Genomic DNA, 17,291 nt, shown 5'->3' with positions numbered 1-17,291 from the left:
ACAGGGCATTTTTTGACTGCAATGGTGGCATCAAGTATATATTTAAAGTATGTCTACTTTAATTACTAACCTATTACCAACACAGCAGAGTGGTACCACATAGGGCTGCACGATATTGTAAAAACATACTGCGATTAATTTGAGAGATATTGCGAGATGATAAATGATTCCGATAATACATACTTGATTCTTTAAGTCCTCAAAATCGTACCTTATGCAATTCCAATACTCTTTGTGGACCACGGTATGCAGAACAAAATCACACGTGCAAGATACTGAATGGTTTTTGCCCAAAATTGCATGGGATTAGCATAAAGTCTGCAAAGAGGAGACTTGTTGGTAAAGTGAAGTGAAAGTGTTTTATATAAGGGGTGTGTTGAATTTCTGCCTAAAAGTGTTAATAAATGAATCTTAAAGTATACTTTAATGCAATGTTTCCAAAGAGCACACAATAAACATACATTCAAAATACAAAATACAGTTGAGACCAAGGTTATTATAAGTTAACTAAACTAAAGACTAAAACTAGGTGTGAAAAAAACATTTTAGTTCACTAATAATAATATAATAATAATATTTAAAACTTTTTGAAACAATATTGCGTACTCACAAAATGAACAAAAGTAAGATAAATATATACAGGCAATGTCTTAAGTATAAAACTGGGATGTGTACATGACTGTGAATCAACTGCTTTCACAAAGTGTTGTGTTTGTATTGTAATATAAGAGACAATTTTATCTTTTCTATCGAAGTATTTTTTGTATTTTAATGTACCTGGCTCTTTATTTCCCCCCGTGATTATTAAAGTACCTAGCTAGCTATCTACTACCCTATCTATCCCTCCAGGTATCTATCAAGTCTATCTATCTATCTATATATTCTGAATGTCTTAAATGTCACCACAGACAAATATTATTATACAGACAGAAATAAAAACAAAAGCTTGAGATACAGTCTCTACTATTGCATTTACCCATTAAATTTAATATTTCTTTTAGATTTTATTCATTTTTACAAAATATACTAATTAATATATTACATACGAAAGCAGAATAAAATGTGATGGAGAGATACAACGCATATTAAAAAAATTGGGGAGCCTTCTGTAAGCTCCCAAATTGACATGAATACATGACTTAAATTTACATCACGGTGTTCAAACCAAAATTGAACCAAAGGATCCGCAGAGCTCCATCATCAGACGTAACATTCTTTATTTAGACTCATCGAGGCTTGAGTCATAATTGGTTCAAGTAGGCGGACCTGTTCCATACAAAGATCTTTAGTGAAGCAACTGATGAACAAGAACAGTCACTGAGGCTGTAATCAGACAGGTGGTTTAGTCTGTACATGTGTTTGATGTGTCACTCTTTCAGCAGTGGCTCCCTCTGCCTGTTCTCAACAGATTGCATAACTTTAATCACTGACAATGACAATTCATTGAAAGGATAGCCCATTGAGAGGTAGCACCTCATTTTATTTTGGAGACAAGAATACAGTTCATGCTGTGATATGCTTGCTAAGTTTTTGGCACCTATACTATAATTATGTAAAGGACAAATGACACAGGCATAAAGCACAAATTAAGGTTGAACAGGTTCATATTGATAGATAGATCCTATGATTTAGTAAAGTGACTGACTAATAACATTTTATGATATCATATTCAAAACTGTACAATTAACCCGAATAGTGAACTCAGTCACTGCAAGACATTTGTCTGAGTTATTTGGATGAACTTTGAGCAGATTATTACCTGTTCATGGAACTTTTTGCGCAGTTCTCTGTCTGTATTATGTATTTTTAATCATTTTTAACATATTCCGATTTAGTTTTCTTATTCCTGACACTTTGTTCTATTACAGAAGTGAACCAATTACTGAGATATAGGCCTACTGTCTAAGTTTTCTAGCACGCCTTATCAAGAATCTTTGGTAACCCCAAGTGGGTGTCCCAACCCCCAGGAAAGAATACATTAATTTGACCACTGATTGTGTTGTTTGATGGAAATATTTGCTTTTGTTGCGTGTTTTTAATGATTGTGTGAGTTTTAGAGCATTGTGCAAACAACAGTTTTAAAAATGTAACTTCTGAATGGATAAATGTGTTCAAGCAAATGAGAAATACTGTTATAACTTATATGACGCTCAATGAATGTTGTAATATAATGTGGATAAAGTCACATTTTGGTATCCATTTTTGTATTTTTTGTTGAGATGCTGATCTTAGTTGGTTTTTGACATCTTAAAGTCAGATAAACTTAATTCTGTTAGCAATAATTTGCTTTTGCAGTTGGCTTTAATATAAAAAAGTACACATAACATATAAAATCAAAGGCAGCAAAGCCTTTTAGGCAGTAATTTCAGGTAGTGAGCATTACAAACACATTCTAATCACACAGTGCAAATCTGCAAACTTTAACATTTTGAAATAATAAAATAATCACCACATTTGGAATGGACCTGTATAGTCATATAGTAATGGTCACGTTAATGCAGCTGGCCTTGTAGTTTTAACTTTAGCAATTAACGGAAGATGGAAAATAAATGTTCCTTCCAGGGGTCAATAAATGATGATCACGTTGAAACAACAGGGGGCGCTGTGGTTGTAGGTTGCAGTTGCACACTACTCACAAGCCGTAGAGTGATGTTTGATGGCAGCCCTCGTCTCACCAGTTCATCTTTAATCTGGAGGAGGGAACACACAGTGGTGCTGAGATATGATCACTTAAAGAAATACATTTTAAATTTTTCCTTTAAAGGTCCAGCGTGTAAAATTTAGGAGGCTTTATGGGCATAAATGAAATGGAATGGTGATGTGGTATCTGGCACAAACACATTAGCAGCAGATCCTTTAAATCCTGTAAATTGTGAGATGGGGCCTCCATGGATTGGACTTGTTTGTCCAGCACATCCTACAGATGGATTGAGATCTGGGGAATTTGGAGGCCAAGTTGAACCATTCCTGAACCATTTTTAATTTGTGGCATTATCCTGCTGAAAGATGGCCACTGCCATCAGGGAATAACTTTTCCATTAAAGAATGCTTTCACCTGCTTTTCCTTCCTTGGACCACTTTTAATAGGTTCTGACCACTGCAGACCGGGAACACCCCACAAGAGCTGCAGTTTTGGAGATGCTCTGACCCAGTCGTCTAGCCATCACAATTTGGTCCTTGTCAAAGTCACTCAAATCCTCACGCTGCCCATTTTTCCTGCTTTTAAAACATCAACTTTGATGACAAAATGGTGACTTGCTGCCTGATATATCCCACCCACTGACAGGTGCCATGATAACCAGATAATCAGTGTTATTCACTTCACCTGTCAGTGGTCAGAATGTTATGGCTCATCGGTGTATAATTAAAGCTGCTACTCATCTTAGCAGGTCCAGTTATCTAATGTTTTGAGGATTTCTCGTTACTTAAGAAGAGACGTACCTGTTGTAGGCCAGTATTTCTGATGTAGTCCTCAGACAGGGGAGACGTAGAGGTAATCCTTATTTTCAGAGCTGCAACAACTAGAAATGCAATGACTCAACATTACAATGTGGTCAAAATGAGTAATAATGCAGAGTCTCATAGGCAAGATCAAGTGCCATTGTTCTTTGACTAGTAGTCATGTATATGTATTTATTCATAAAAGGTGATAACTTCCCCATTTGTCATACTCACTTTGGTTCGAGGCTTCGGTTACAGGTGTTGGTGTTGTAGTTGGTGTAGTGGTTGTAGAAGGAGCTGTAGTGGTTTCATTGATTGTGGTCGTACCTAGTGGGGTAGTTGTTGAGGGAAAGGTGGTTTGTGTGGTGGTAGTTGGTGCAGTAGTTGTTGTAATTTGTGGTGTAGTAGTTGTGGATGGGGTAGTGGTTGTAGTTGGTGGTGTAGTTGTTGTAATTTGTGGTGTAGTAGTTGTGGATGGGGTAGTGGTTGTAGTTGGTGGTGTAGTTGTTGTAATTTGTGGTGTAGCAGTTGTGGATGGGGTAGTGGTTGTAGTTGGTGGTGTAGTTGTTGTAATTTGTGGTGTAGTAGTTGTGGATGGGGTAGTGGTTGTAGTTGGTGCGGTAGTTGTTGTAATTTGTGGTGTAGCAGTTGTGGATGGGGTAGTGGTTGTAGTTGGTGCAGTAGTTGTTGTAATTTGTGGTGTAGCAGTTGTGGATGGGGTAGTGGTTGTAGTTGGTGGTGTAGTAGTTGTGATGGGGTGTGGTTGTAGTTGGTGGTGTAGTTGTTGTAATTTGTGGTGTAGTAGTTGTGGATGGGGTAGTGGTTGTAGTTGGTGGTAGTTGTTGAGGGACAGTCGTTTTTGTGGTAGTTGGTGCAGTAGTTGTTGTAATTTGTGGTGTAGTAGTTGTGGATGGGGTAGTGGTTGTAGTTGGTGGGGTAGTTGTTGAGGGAACAGTCGTTTGTGTGGTGGTAGTTGGTGCAGTAGTTGTTGTAATTTGTGGTGTAGCAGTTGTGGATGGGGTAGTGGTTGTAGTTGGTGGTGTAGTTGTTGTAATTTGTGGTGTAGTAGTTGTGGATGGGGTAGTGGTTGTAGTTGGTGGTGTAGTTGTTGTAATTTGTGGTGTAGTAGTTGTGGATGGGGTAGTGGTTGTAGGTAGTGGGATAGCTGTTGAGGGAATGGTGGTTGTACTTTGTGTGGTTGTTGTAGTTGGATCAATGGTTGTAGTTGTTGTTGGGGCTGTAAACAGAAGTGACAAGTAAATTTTACCAATCCAGGAAATCAGCAACGTAATTTAAAACACAAAAAATAAAGAATGGTTCCACTCACCGTTTCCAACACTCACAATCACACAACGTAGCTCCGAGTGATACTTGGTTGTACTGCATAAATAAATCAGTACAGTTGTTTTATTTGCAGAAAATTATGCCACAAATCATTTTCAGACATTTCAAGATAGAATTCGTTTTGAAGTCTCTTCCATTTTTAAAAGTCCAGGATGGACAAACCTCAGTGCTTTACTTCCTGTCATCAAACAGGGACATGTTCAGGGGGAAGTGACTGACCTGAAAACTGCCTGGATGACAAAGCAGATGGGGTGGCTTTCTCCATCTTCGTTTTCAGACGGCGTCCATCTCAGGATGTACTGTCCTGCTCCTGAATTTGTCTGGTTTGTGTTGTGCGGCCCGCTGAACAGCAGCTCAGTAATTCTGTAACCAACAGAAGAAGAAATCAATACAGTTGTCTGACAAGAATTTCCAAAACCTCCCCACCCACAAATTCTACTGCAGGTGGATGGAAACTTTTTTTTTTTCTCACTTGGTATCAGATTTCTTTTTAATGTTGTTTCCTTCATAACAGTGGTTGTAGAACTGGTTGAGTTTTGGTGAGTCAGATGTGCTGCTGATTCTATTGTTTTGTTGTTGCGTATTATCTTTTAAAGCTCTAAGCTTGTGAAACTTAATCAATAGGTCCTTACACACAATACAGGAAGTTTGTCATGTTTTCTCTTGGCTTTGAATGCATACTGCTGTCTATATGTATAGTGCTGTGTGTATATCTTAACAGCACTACACAGTTACTTCTGTTACACGCATTGCATTTGTGTCAAACCTGCTTTAGCATCAGTGTTGGAGTTACACAAGAGTAACTGTGCACTTGAAAACCATTTGTGTATGCAACTCCTGTCTTAATGTGGAGCAAAATATTTCTTATCTAACCAGTTCCACCACGGCATCATTAACATTACATTTCTTTTAAATTAGTTTTTTTTTCAACTTACGTGGAGACATTTGCCTCTGCCTTGATGCTGATTTCCAGGGTCTGATTGGCAGGAGTGTACAGCCGAGCTCTGTTGGCTGGGGTTGGAGGCAGAAACTTGGGCAGATAAAGTCCCTCAGTGCAGGATGGCACCACAGGATCCACTAGAACAATAAGAAAAAACAAAATTTCAGCTACGTTGAGGTTTCCTAAGGGTGGCAGTGCTGGTCAGTCTGTCTATCTTTAGTGGTCCCCTCTTGGTCTTGTTCCACCAGCAGGTGAAATTCTTTACTTATTCAGTGAAATATCTAAATACTGTGTAGGTTGGAAGTGTACTGTGTTGTAAGTTTTCTGCTAGGGTCATGATGAGGTAAAAGTTTGTTAACATCAGCATGTTAAACAAGATTCATTGCAATGTCAGTTATATATATATATATATATATAAAAAACAATTGTTTTCACTCACAGAATATCATCTACTAAATATGTGGCTCTAAGTCCATGGTTTCAAAAGAAGTCTTACCCCTTAAAGCAAATTGGACAGGTATTTTGCTGATAGAGTCGTTTGTAGTTCTCGCCACCTGCGAACCGTCGGTCTGAGTCAGGTTGATATTCTGCCTGGGAAAGTCCTCCATCACCAGTTGTACGACGTATGCACCTTCATTACTGCTACTGGTGGGGCTGAATGACAGAGTACAAGACTGAAAGAGGACAAAAGGGGACATGAAGTCAATTGAACCAAGAACAGAAAAAACAAACTTTGACTCTGGATCGGGCCTTTTGTGTTCCACCTTAATTTCTTCAACACTCTCAGTTATCTGCCCAGGTTGTTATAAAGCACAATATTCATTTAAATAAGAGTTACTTTGGCTACTCACTGATGAGAGGTTGAGAACAGATGGTGGCGTGCAGGGGTTACACTCTGACTGTGCATCGCTTCCATATCTGCATTTAACCTCGTCTCCGTCAGGGTCAAACGCCAGCAGGTTGAAATCTCTCTGACAGTTTGAAGGAACTCTGAAATAAAGAGAAAGTTCCTCTCCCTCAGTTACTGTCTGTGTAAACCATGCAGGCAGTTCGCTAGGTAAATGCAACCTGATTCCCTTGTTCCTCTACATTTTCACGTTTCTAACTCAAAGCTTGAACCTGAACTTGAACACAGGTCAGCAGATTTCAGCAGATTTCAGAGTTTTTTATCTATTTTTTCTGGGCATAACAAGTTTAAATCTAAGAAAACTATGAGTAATCAACCAGTATGGTTTTATCAGGATAGAAACAAATACTGATTAATGGGAATAAAGGTGGCTGATAGCAGATATTTGGAGCCAAATTTGGAGTTAAAATGAAAATCTTGGTGTCAAGATTAATGATAACCAGTGGTAAAATGTAACTAAGTACATTTACTCAACGTCTGCATTGAAGTACAATTTTAAGGTACTTGTAATTTTCCATTTTGTACTAATTTATATTACTACATTTTGAAGGCAAATATTTTACTTTTTACTCAACTACATTTATTTCATAACGTAAGTTACTAGTTACTTTGCAGATTCTGATCAATACAATATTATAATAATCTAATTAATTATTATTTATTATTACAGAGTAAGCTACCCAGCAGTTTACCTCACAGCAGGCAATATGGTGGTTTGGGGTGATGTGTTGGCTTTGCCGGTGTCCGACCGGTTCCTCAGCTCCACCCGAGTCACAGCTTTCCATGATACAATGCCATTTACGATGTTATTTATCCAGTTACCACCATCTAACCTGTGGTGGAATTTCATTAGAAAGTTATTGTGATTCACTTACTTATGTATTTAGGTGTTGGTTAGTCTCAAGAGTGCACTCACAAAGAACTTAAATAATAAATAAAAACAGGAAAATGAGGCTTAGGTACTTGGGCGGTTTTCATGACGTATGTTTGTTAAGTTCAATAGTTAATAATAGATGTTATGTCTATTAAATAACCAGTTACCACCATCTAACCTGTTGGTGGAAGTAAATGAGAAAGTCAGTTTTTACTGTGCTGCACAGAACCTCAGTGTACTAAAGATATTTATACAAGGTGTGTTTGTGATGCCACAAATTAAGTATTTAAATCCATTGATTACTTGTTTGGTGGCGATTAAGAAGGGTTTCCTTCCAGAGCCTCAAAAGATTTAGTGTCATTGTTGACATTTTGGAAAATGTTTGTCTGTCTGAAATAATGTAACTTTTGGATTGTCATGGTGCACTCACATCAGCTCAAGCGGAGCGTTGCTGGGAACCTGTTGAGAGATGATTCCCTCTGTTTGACACCACTCTCCGTTGCCCGACATTGGGCTACACTGTCCTCCCTGTCTACCTCGTGTAAACAGTTACCATAGCAGTCCCACGATTGTGTCCCACAATTCCCACTGCAGGTCCATAATACAGAATGTGTGCAATCGTGGAAGTTCAGCTTATAGCGAACAACCACCTGTAGTATTAGAATGAAGATGTGTTGACAGCCTCCGTAATAAATGAAGGTTGTTTATTGCCATGTGTAACAACATCTTATGAAATAACTCAACTAAATGTAATATATTCTCACTTCCATATGTAATAACAACTGCATACTTACATTTTGTGTTGGTTATTACATTGCACTTTTTATGATGACAATGCAATGTAACGTGCATTATGTAATAACCAACCACAATGGATGTCTTCATCTGTACATGTTATATTTTTAACAGTTAACCTATATTAAACCCCCTTTGGTGTTATAGTGGACTCTGATCTAAACAGCCAAAAGCTGTAATAAGTTATTATCATCTTACAAATTCAGCTAAGATCATCAAAAAGTTCACAAAAAAGGGGAAAATGATAAATTCTTGTTATATTCTAAAAAATAGATTTTTTCTTCCAAAATATAACATTTTCCTTAGTTTCTACATCCCAGAAATACTGTTATAACTCTGGTAAAATAAAAAAGGTGAATAAATTGGATTAGAATGAAACTGTACGTACCGCCATAGATCCATCTGCGTTAGTGTTTTTGGGGTAGTAGGTCATCACTGTCCCATAAAAATGACTCGCCTGGGTGCTGCAGACCAGCAGCAGCAGAAGCAGAGAGAGCGACATAGTGAATGTATTACTCTCTCAGCATAAAGACGGTGAATTAATACCAACACGTACTTCCAAAGACTGCATTTCTTCCACTCCGTCTCCCCTTTTCTACCTGGCTGAAGATTGTTTCGATTAACACAACACAATAAACCAGGAAATGATCTGGTATGAGGAAATTATTATTTTGAGAGAGACTTGAATTGTTGCCAAACATCAGCATTGCTGTTCGTTGGCTCCTGGTGATTTGATTACTCACTAACACACTTTATGTTGAGGTCTAATACACACAATAAACCTACAGTACATACAGTAAGTACAAAATATTCTGTGTATCACATTGTTTCACAGATCCAAAACCCTTCAATGGCAACAAATACTGCCACCAAAAACCAGAGTGCAACGAATTTGCTTCTGTGCATCTGACATTTCTTATAAAAAACCTCAAAAGTGTTTGAATTGTTCTGTTCATCTTTATGCTGATAACACTGCTATTTTCTATTCTAACGCTGCTATATTGCAAATCCAGAATCCTTAAAAGTTTGTATTTTCAGTGAATGTTTGTTATGTAAAGCTGTTCTTTGTTCATATGTGTTTTGTTTTGTATTTGTGTCTTTTTGAGGACCCCCTCAAAAATGAGATGCTCTACCTCAAGGGGCTATCCTTTTAATAGCCACCAGAGTCGAGTGCGAATTGAGCTGCTCTCATTGGCTGCACAGTTTCGACTTGTCTTGTCTGTATTTGACAAAGTCACCAATTTAATTTGAGTGTTTCACGAAATTGTCTCATATTGTAAGATTTTTTTGCTAATAATTAATCTTAGATTAGGGTACACATTTTTAAATCCAACTCAATAAAGTGACCAAAATACTTATTTTAACAAATTCCTTCTTAAATAATTGAGTATTCATTGCTTGTTATAAGCACGACTTGCTTACATTTTTAAAATTCTTTCTAGTTTTAAGGCCCATTACAATCTTTCGATGGCTAGATTGTTATGCTAGTTTAAGAATTCTAGCCAAGCTAAATTGGATTACCCCATTGGTAATTTTTTTTGCTTAATACAATAACATTTTATAATATTTAAGAATATTTGGCTTCTTTCTAGAAGAGCTGTTTTTGCAGTGCAGTTTTTTTTTATTGCTAAGAAGGAAACTGGGATCCACTTGATCTTCATCATTGCCTTCATAGCACAACAGAAGCCTTTTTCATTTTCTAACACATTTTTCACACCTAACCCTTTTTCAAAATCTATACACAGCAGATAGAAATGACTGCTCTTTAATCAGCAATCAATTCTTATCCAAACAGAAGCAAAAGTACACACATTTTTTACTCAAGTAGAAGTACAGATACTTAGGTAAAAAGAAAACACTGATAAAAGTAGAAGAACTGATTCTTTACTAAAGTAGCTCTGAAATGTACAATCTCAAAGCATTTGTACTTAGTTATTAACTTCCTTAATCTGTGTTGCTATTTGCAAGCATGAATCAAAGAGGCCAAAGGCACATAAGGAGAGTAAGAGGCTGTAACATAATGAACGTGAAATTCTTTATTGGTTCTCTGATAAATAAAGAATGCAGTACAAAACCTGTATCATAATGAATTTGTATAATCTAGGAGCTTACTGTAGGTCCCACATTTGGCACTAAAAGACCTGCACAAAAGAATATAATGAATAAAAACTTCATTAGAAAATGTCTGTTTTACAGTTTTTCAACAGGGCATCTCAAAAAAGTGTGGCAGGGTTTATTATCTCTAGTATAATCATTTTGGAGAAATTAATACAGTTCATCTTGTGATATGCCTTCTTACATTTATTTGTCACATATACTATAATTGTGTAATGTATCAACAAATGGCTCAGTAACTACAAGAAGCTGAAGACAAATGTGTTCAAGCAAACAAGAAAAACTGTAATAACTGAGATGATGGTCAATAAAGTTAGTTTAGTTGGTTGTTGACATCTTTAAGTCATTTAAGCTTAATTCTGTTGGCAATAATTTGCTTTTGTAGTTGGCTTTAATCAAAACAGGCAAATAAAATAAGTACACATTGCATATAAAATTAAAGGCAGCAAAAACATTAAAAAAATGACCAGTAACTTTTTACATTTATACAGTTAAGTGATAAAAACAAGCAAACACCAAACTTGGAATAACTATAACTATGGTCACATTAAAGCAGCTGAACTTGCAGTTTTAACTGTGGGTGAAAATAAATGTTCCTTCCGGGGGTCAATAAATGATCATGTTGAAACAACAGAGAGCGCTGCGGTTGCACGTTGCAGTTGCACATAACTCACAAGGCCTATAGTGATGTCTGATGGCAGCCCTCGTCTCACCAGTTCAGCTTTAATCTGGAGGAGAAAACATGCTGAGATATGATCACTAAGTTCTCTGAGGTATTTGAGGGAATGAAACTAACTGAGATAAATACCGATGTTACAGTGCAGCTGTTCACCAACAACAAGTTCACTTACAGAAATACAATAACATGTCTCCTTTAAAGGTCCAGTGTGTAACATTTTGGAGGCTTTATTGGCAGAAATTCAATATGTTTGGGGTTATTTGATGATGATTTATCAGTCAGTTTTTAAATGTGTCTATCTACACTTATAGGTCTTACAGTATCTATCTGTTTATCTGTTGAGTGCTTGATTAATTATATATTAATACACAGCAGGTGCAGTTATGTGATGCTTTGACAGGATTTCTCATTACATAAAAAAAGACTGACCTGTGGTATGAAAATATACCTGAAGTCGTCCTCAGACAGGGTAACCGTAGTGGAAATCCTTACTTTCACAGCTGCAACAACTAGAAGCACAGTGACTTAACATTACAATGTAGGTCAAAAGGATCGGCAAACTATAATAATACACACATAACACTCATTACATTCACTAATAATTCAAGATCTTCACTTGTTACTTAGCTAAGTATATGTATCTATGCATAAGAGATAACATCACCATCTGTCATACTCACTTTGGTTTGGGTCTTCAGTTACAGGTGTTGTACTTAGTGGGGTAGTAGTTGTGAATGGAGTAGTTGTTGTAGGTAGTGGTGTAGTTGTTGAGGAAACTGTGGTTTGTATGGTGGTAGTTGGTGTAGTAGTTAGTGGGGTAGTAGTTGTGGATGGAGTAGTGGTTGGAGGTAGTGGGGGACTTGTAGAGGTAATGTTTGTTTGTATGGTGGTATTGGGTGTAGTAGGTGTAGTTGGTGGGGTAGTAGTTGTGAATGGAGTAGGTGTTGTAGGTAGTGGTGTAGTTGTAGAGGTAATGGTGGTTTGTGTGGTGGTAGTTGGTGTAGTAGTTAGTGGGGTAGTTGTTGTGGATGGAATAGTGGTTGGAGGTAGTGGGGTAGTTATAGAGGGAATGGTGGTTGTTGTAGTTATCCGTGTTGTTGTTGGATCAATGGTTGTAGTTGTTGTTGGGGCTGTAAACAGAAGTGAATATAAATGATAGATGACAAGTCAACTTTACCAATCCAGGAAATGTAATTTAAAATATAAAAAGTAAAGAATAGTTCCACTGACCGTTTCCAACACTCACAATCACACATCGTAGCTCCGAGTGATACTTGGTTGAACTGCGAAAATAAATCAGTGCAGTTGTAAAAATTGATGTCACAAATCATTTTCAGACATTAGATAGAAAGTATTTGGGGTCTCCTCCATTTTAAAGTCCAGGTAAAGTAAAAAAAATAATTTTAACCCTTTCATATTGCATCCTCAGTTATATTTTACCCCTATTTAACGATGTATTTACAAAAACTCAATTTCTTTGTTGAAGATTTATTAGTTGTCTAGCTCTAGCTCTACTGATTACTGCAGAAAAACACAACTTTATCCGTGATTTGGGTGAAACTGGATCATAGTTTATGGAGAGAATATCCCTCTGACGTCCTTCGGCTGCTCTGCCTCTGTTAAATATGAATCTATAGCCTGGAGTCTTGGTGTCACTGGAGAGTCACTGAGCAAACCAGTGGAGATAAAGTCACTGCTCCCATCCAAGAGTATATAATAATATAATAATAGTTCTGCACATAACCCCCCATAAAACCACAACACTTTGTTTTTTTTTACTTCAAATTCAAATTAAATATACTAGACATAGGATATTACTTAATGAGCCTCAGAGGTTTCCCCATTTCCAGCTTTTATGCTAAGCTAAGCCCTAGCTGTAGCCTCATATCATATACTGAACTGGAAATATAAGATTTTTTTACATCAGTTTGTACAGTTTTGTATGTTTCAATGTTCATGGGACAAGTTACTGACTTGAAAACTGCCTGGATGACAAAGCAGATGGGGTGGCTTTCTCCATCTTCGTTTTCAGACGGCGTCCATCTCAGGATGTACTGTCCTACTCCTGAATTTGTCTGGTTTGTGTTGTGCGGCCCGCTGAACAGCAGCTCAGTAATTCTGTAAAAAACAGAAGAAGATATCAGTTGTAAGACAAACATTTTCAAACCCGCCCCAGCCATAAATGGCGTGACGGCATGATTGGAATCCACAGGTGGATGGAGATGGTTTTTTATCTAACTTGGCATCTGACTCAGATTTCTTTTTCATATTGTTTCCTAAATGACAGTGATTGTATGGCTGGCTGAGTTTTAGTGAGTCAGATGTGTTGCTGATGGTTTAAATTACTTTTATCTTTGACTTACGTGGAGATATTTGCTTCTGCCTTGATGCTGATTTCCAGGGTCTGATTGGCAGGAGTGTACAGCCGAGCTCTGTTGGCTGGAGTTGGAGGCAGAAACTTGGGCAGATAAAGTCCCTCAGTGCAGGATGGCACCACAGGATCCACTAGAACAATAAGAAAAAGCAAACATTTCAGCTACGTCAAGGTTTCCTAAGGGTGGCAGTGCTGGTTGGTCCGTCCATCCATCAGTCTGTCTACCACTGCCACCTATGGGCCTTGAGACGTACTGTACCACAAATAGATTTTCACTCACAGAGGATCAACTACTAAGACTTCAATTAATAGCCCAGGCTTTTTTAAGATTCAATCAGTGTACTCAACCAGCATGCATACGGGTCAGGCCTTAAATTCCTTTTGCACAAAACTCTTGCTCATCAAAGATGGGAAATACTATCAAATTAAAACCGGTATAAATATTACTTGTATAAAAATTTGACATCTTAGTCACAAATCTTTTGTTTGATCATTTGTTGGTGCGCATGGTTTCTGTAAAATGAACTGAATGGTTGAACTGTGGCGAATCCAACTGATCTACCGATGTGTAGCATGTCCCTACTGGTAAAAGTTTAAACATTTATATTTGTGTAGGCGATCTAAGCAGCTTAAAACTCGCTCAAGCCGTCTTTTCTCAAGCAGTAGATGTCCAGACCAGGCGTCTAATTGAGACTTGTATTTATTTGTCAAAATGCGTGGCCACAACAGGCCACTAAAAGGGAAGCTGTGTCCAATTAGGAGCCTGCTTTTTAAGTTTAACAGTATTTCTAGCTGAAATGTGTGGCTTTAAGTCCAGGTTGCCAAAAGAAGAAGTCTTACCCCTTAAAGCAAATTGGACAGGTATTTTGCTGATAGAGTCGTTTGTACTTCTCGCCACCTGCGAACCGTTGGTCTGAGTCAGGATGATATCCTGCCTGGGAAAGTCCTCCATCACCAGTTGTACGACGTATGCACCTTCATTACTGCTACTGGTGGGGCTGAATGACAGAGTACAAGACTGAAAGAGGACAAAAGGGGACATGAGATCAAAATAACTAAGAACAGACAAACCAAACACTGACTCCAGATCGGGCCTTTGGTGTTTTGTGGCCACCGTAGTTTCTTCTACACTCTCAGTTATCTGCCCAGGTTGTTATAAGGCACAATATTAATTTAAATAAGAGTTGCTTTAGCTACTCACTGATGAGAGGCTGAGAACAGACGCTGGCGTGCAGATGTCACACTCTGACAGCGATGCGTTTCCATATCTGCATTTAACCTCGTCTCCGTCAGGGTCAAACGCCAGCAGGTTGAAATCTCTCTGACAGTTTGAAGGAACTCTGAAATAAAGAGAAATTCAAAATTTCTGAATATGAAAAGATTCATAATATCAGTGGTGAAAGTACATTTACTCACCTGCTGCACTGAAGTACACTGTTAAGGTATATGCAATTTTCCATTTTATGCTAATTTATACTTCTGTTTCTCTTTTGGATGCAAATATTTCACTTTTTACTCCACTACATCAATTTCAGAACTTCAGTTACTAGTTACTTTGCAGATTCTGATTAATACAAAATATAATATAATAAAGTATAACTGATTTGCAGTTTACCTCACAGCGGGCAGTATGGTGGTTTGGGGTGATGTGTTGGCTTTGCCGGTGTCCGACCGGTTCCTCAGCTCCACCTGAGTCACAGCACTCCAATTTCCGATGCCATTAATGTTAGCTATCCAGGCACCACCATTTAATCTGTTGGTGGAAGTTAATGAGAAAGTCAGTTTTTACTGTGCTGCACAGAACCTGAGTGAACTAAAGATATTACTACAAGGTGTTTGTGACGCCACAAATCAAGTGTTTAAAATCCATTGATTACTTGTTTGGTGGCGATTAAGAAGGGTTTCTTTCCAGGGCCTCAAAAAGTTTAATTGTAATTCTTGCATTGTCATGGTGCACTTACTCCAGCTCAAGCGGAGCGTTGCTGAGAACCTGTACAGTCAGGATTCCCTCTGTCTGACACCACTCTCCGTTGCCCAACTGGGCTACGCTGTCCTCCCTGTCTACCTCGTGTTTGATTATGCTCTGATTCCCACAATTCCCAGTGCAGATCCTCGATGCTTCACTTTCATCTGCACAATTGTGGAAGTTCACCTTATAGCGAAGAACCACCTGTAGTATTACAATGAAGATGTCGGTATTAATGACAACATCCATAATATATAAAGGTTGTTTATTTCCATGTGCAACAACACATTGTGTAATAAGTCAGCTAAATGTGAGATATTTTCACTTTAAATAACCAGTTTGAAAGCAATATGTCACACATTTCCCTGCATTTTGTGGTGAATTATTAAATTTTGTGGTGGTTATTACAAAATGCAGGAGTTGCACTTTTTATGACAATGTAATACAGTGTATTATGTAATAAACAACCAAAATGGATGTCTTCATCTGTAGATGTTATATTTTTAAGAATTAACCTAAATTAAACCCCCTTTGGCCCTAAAGTTGTCTCTGGTCTAAACAGCCAAAAGCTGTAACAAGATAAAAAAAGTTCAACTCCCACATTTTGAAACAGTACAAACACAATATGTAATAATTTATTTCAAAATAAATGCTAACTTTGGAAAAGATGCTACTTTTGAAGACATGTATTTGCATTTGTGATCCTATAAGACAAGACAAGAAAACCAGACATGTTCATTTAACTCAAAACACTGATACTGATTACATCAAAACTTTTAAGTAACACAAATTTAGTTTTTTAGGATAAAAAAGATTCTTGATTAAGCCGCTTTTACTAATAATTTTAAGTTGCACTGACTTAGTTTTGTAAGTTACAGAAACATTCCTGATTAATAACTCTTTTAAAGGTATTTTGTTTTCACAGTACAAATAAAAGGTACAAAACTGAGTCATTCTCACTCACTCAACATTACTAAAGCTACTTGATCAAGAATGTTTTTGTTTAACTTACAAAATTGAGTTAATGTTACTTAAACATTTTTAATAAAATTAACTTATCTGGTTTTACAGTGTGGGTAGCTTTAATGCACATTACATTTAAAAAATACAGAAAATTTACAGAAATACAACATTTGCTGTATTTTCTTCATCACAGAAATACTGTACCAAACTTGTAGTTTGGTACAAATTGTCAAATTTCAAAAGGTGAATATTTTGGATTAGAATGAAACTGTACATACCGCCATAGATCCATCTGCGTTAGTGTTTTTGGGGTAGTAGGTCATCACTGTGCCATAAAAATCAGTTGCCTGGACGCTGCAGACCAGCAGCAGCAGAAGCAGAGAGAGCGACATTGTGAATGTGTTACTCTCTCAGCATAAAGACAGTGAATTAATACCAACACGTACTTCCAAAGACTGTTTCTCTTTCACTCTGTCTCCTTGCTTCTACCTGGCTGAAGATTGTTCAGATTAACATGAAACAATAAACCAGGAAGTGATCTGGTATAAGGAAATGTATATATATTTTTTTTGTTGAAACAAGATTATGAACAGAATTGACAAATGGGCAGTAAATGCAGTTGTCTTAACCAACTGTCAATAGTGCAGAAATGAATAACTTGTTGACAGAAAGTAGAAATCTGATGTCTTGAAAGAGGCAAAAAGAGGATAATAAGTAGAATGTTTTTAGAGACAGGCTTGTTATGCCCAGGTGCTCTTCAGAGAGATTCAGGAATTCCTTTGTATCTGCTGTTGTTGATGGATGGTTGTTGCAGTGAGGATTGTGGTAATGTAGGTGGTTGAAAGTCATTAAGGTGTCAGAAACTCATTGAATGAGGAGGCTGCCAGTCTGTC

The 17,291-nt window shown here is 37.4% G+C and overlaps 2 protein-coding genes across 14 annotated transcripts in view; one reads left to right on the top strand and one right to left on the bottom strand.

Moving 5' to 3' along the window:
* Positions 1 to 17,291, top strand: part of LOC127363519 (integrin beta-like protein A) — a 34,639-nt gene that overhangs the window by 11,839 nt on the left and 5,509 nt on the right. The window lies entirely within an intron of this gene.
* Positions 1,201 to 16,878, bottom strand: LOC127363525 (uncharacterized). Of its 10 annotated transcripts, none has more exons than XM_051400062.1 (12): positions 16,677 to 16,863; positions 15,431 to 15,639; positions 15,085 to 15,222; positions 14,671 to 14,809; positions 14,310 to 14,487; positions 13,459 to 13,600; positions 13,070 to 13,213; positions 12,326 to 12,378; positions 4,319 to 4,678; positions 3,676 to 4,279; positions 3,442 to 3,521; positions 1,201 to 2,690 (listed from the first exon to the last, which is right to left on the bottom strand). In XM_051400062.1, exons 1-10 carry the CDS (start codon positions 16,788 to 16,790, stop codon positions 3,750 to 3,752), a joined length of 2,007 nt encoding a protein of 668 aa, XP_051256022.1. In that variant the 5' UTR covers positions 16,791 to 16,863; the 3' UTR covers positions 1,201 to 2,690; positions 3,442 to 3,521; positions 3,676 to 3,749. The 10 variants fall into 10 exon arrangements, with proteins under 10 accessions (XP_051256022.1, XP_051256019.1, XP_051256021.1 ...); XM_051400059.1 differs by lacking the exons at positions 12,326 to 12,378; positions 13,070 to 13,213 and adding exons at positions 4,769 to 4,821; positions 5,005 to 5,148 and having other exon boundaries at positions 16,677 to 16,862; XM_051400061.1 differs by lacking the exons at positions 12,326 to 12,378; positions 13,070 to 13,213; positions 13,459 to 13,600 and adding exons at positions 4,769 to 4,821; positions 5,005 to 5,148; positions 5,721 to 5,862 and having other exon boundaries at positions 16,677 to 16,862.

Source organism: Dicentrarchus labrax, unplaced genomic scaffold (genome assembly GCF_905237075.1).
Source record: "Dicentrarchus labrax unplaced genomic scaffold, dlabrax2021, whole genome shotgun sequence".
Classification (NCBI taxonomy): Eukaryota; Metazoa; Chordata; class Actinopteri; family Moronidae; genus Dicentrarchus; species Dicentrarchus labrax.
Note: the sequence above shows the minus strand (reverse complement) of the source record. Positions and strands in the feature narration are given on the sequence as shown.

Excerpts from the sequence above, each read along its gene's own strand:
- LOC127363525 (XM_051400062.1), bottom strand. The coding sequence starts at position 16,790 with ATGTCGCTCTCTCTGCTTCTGCTGCTGCTGGTCTGCAGCGTCCAGGCA. Across the intron at positions 15,223-15,430 it reads AACGCTCCGCTTGAGCTGGA|ATTAAATGGTGGTGCCTGGA; the intron begins GTAAGTGCACCA and ends TTCCACCAACAG. Across the intron at positions 14,810-15,084 it reads ACCATACTGCCCGCTGTGAG|AGTTCCTTCAAACTGTCAGA; the intron begins GTAAACTGCAAA and ends TCTTTATTTCAG.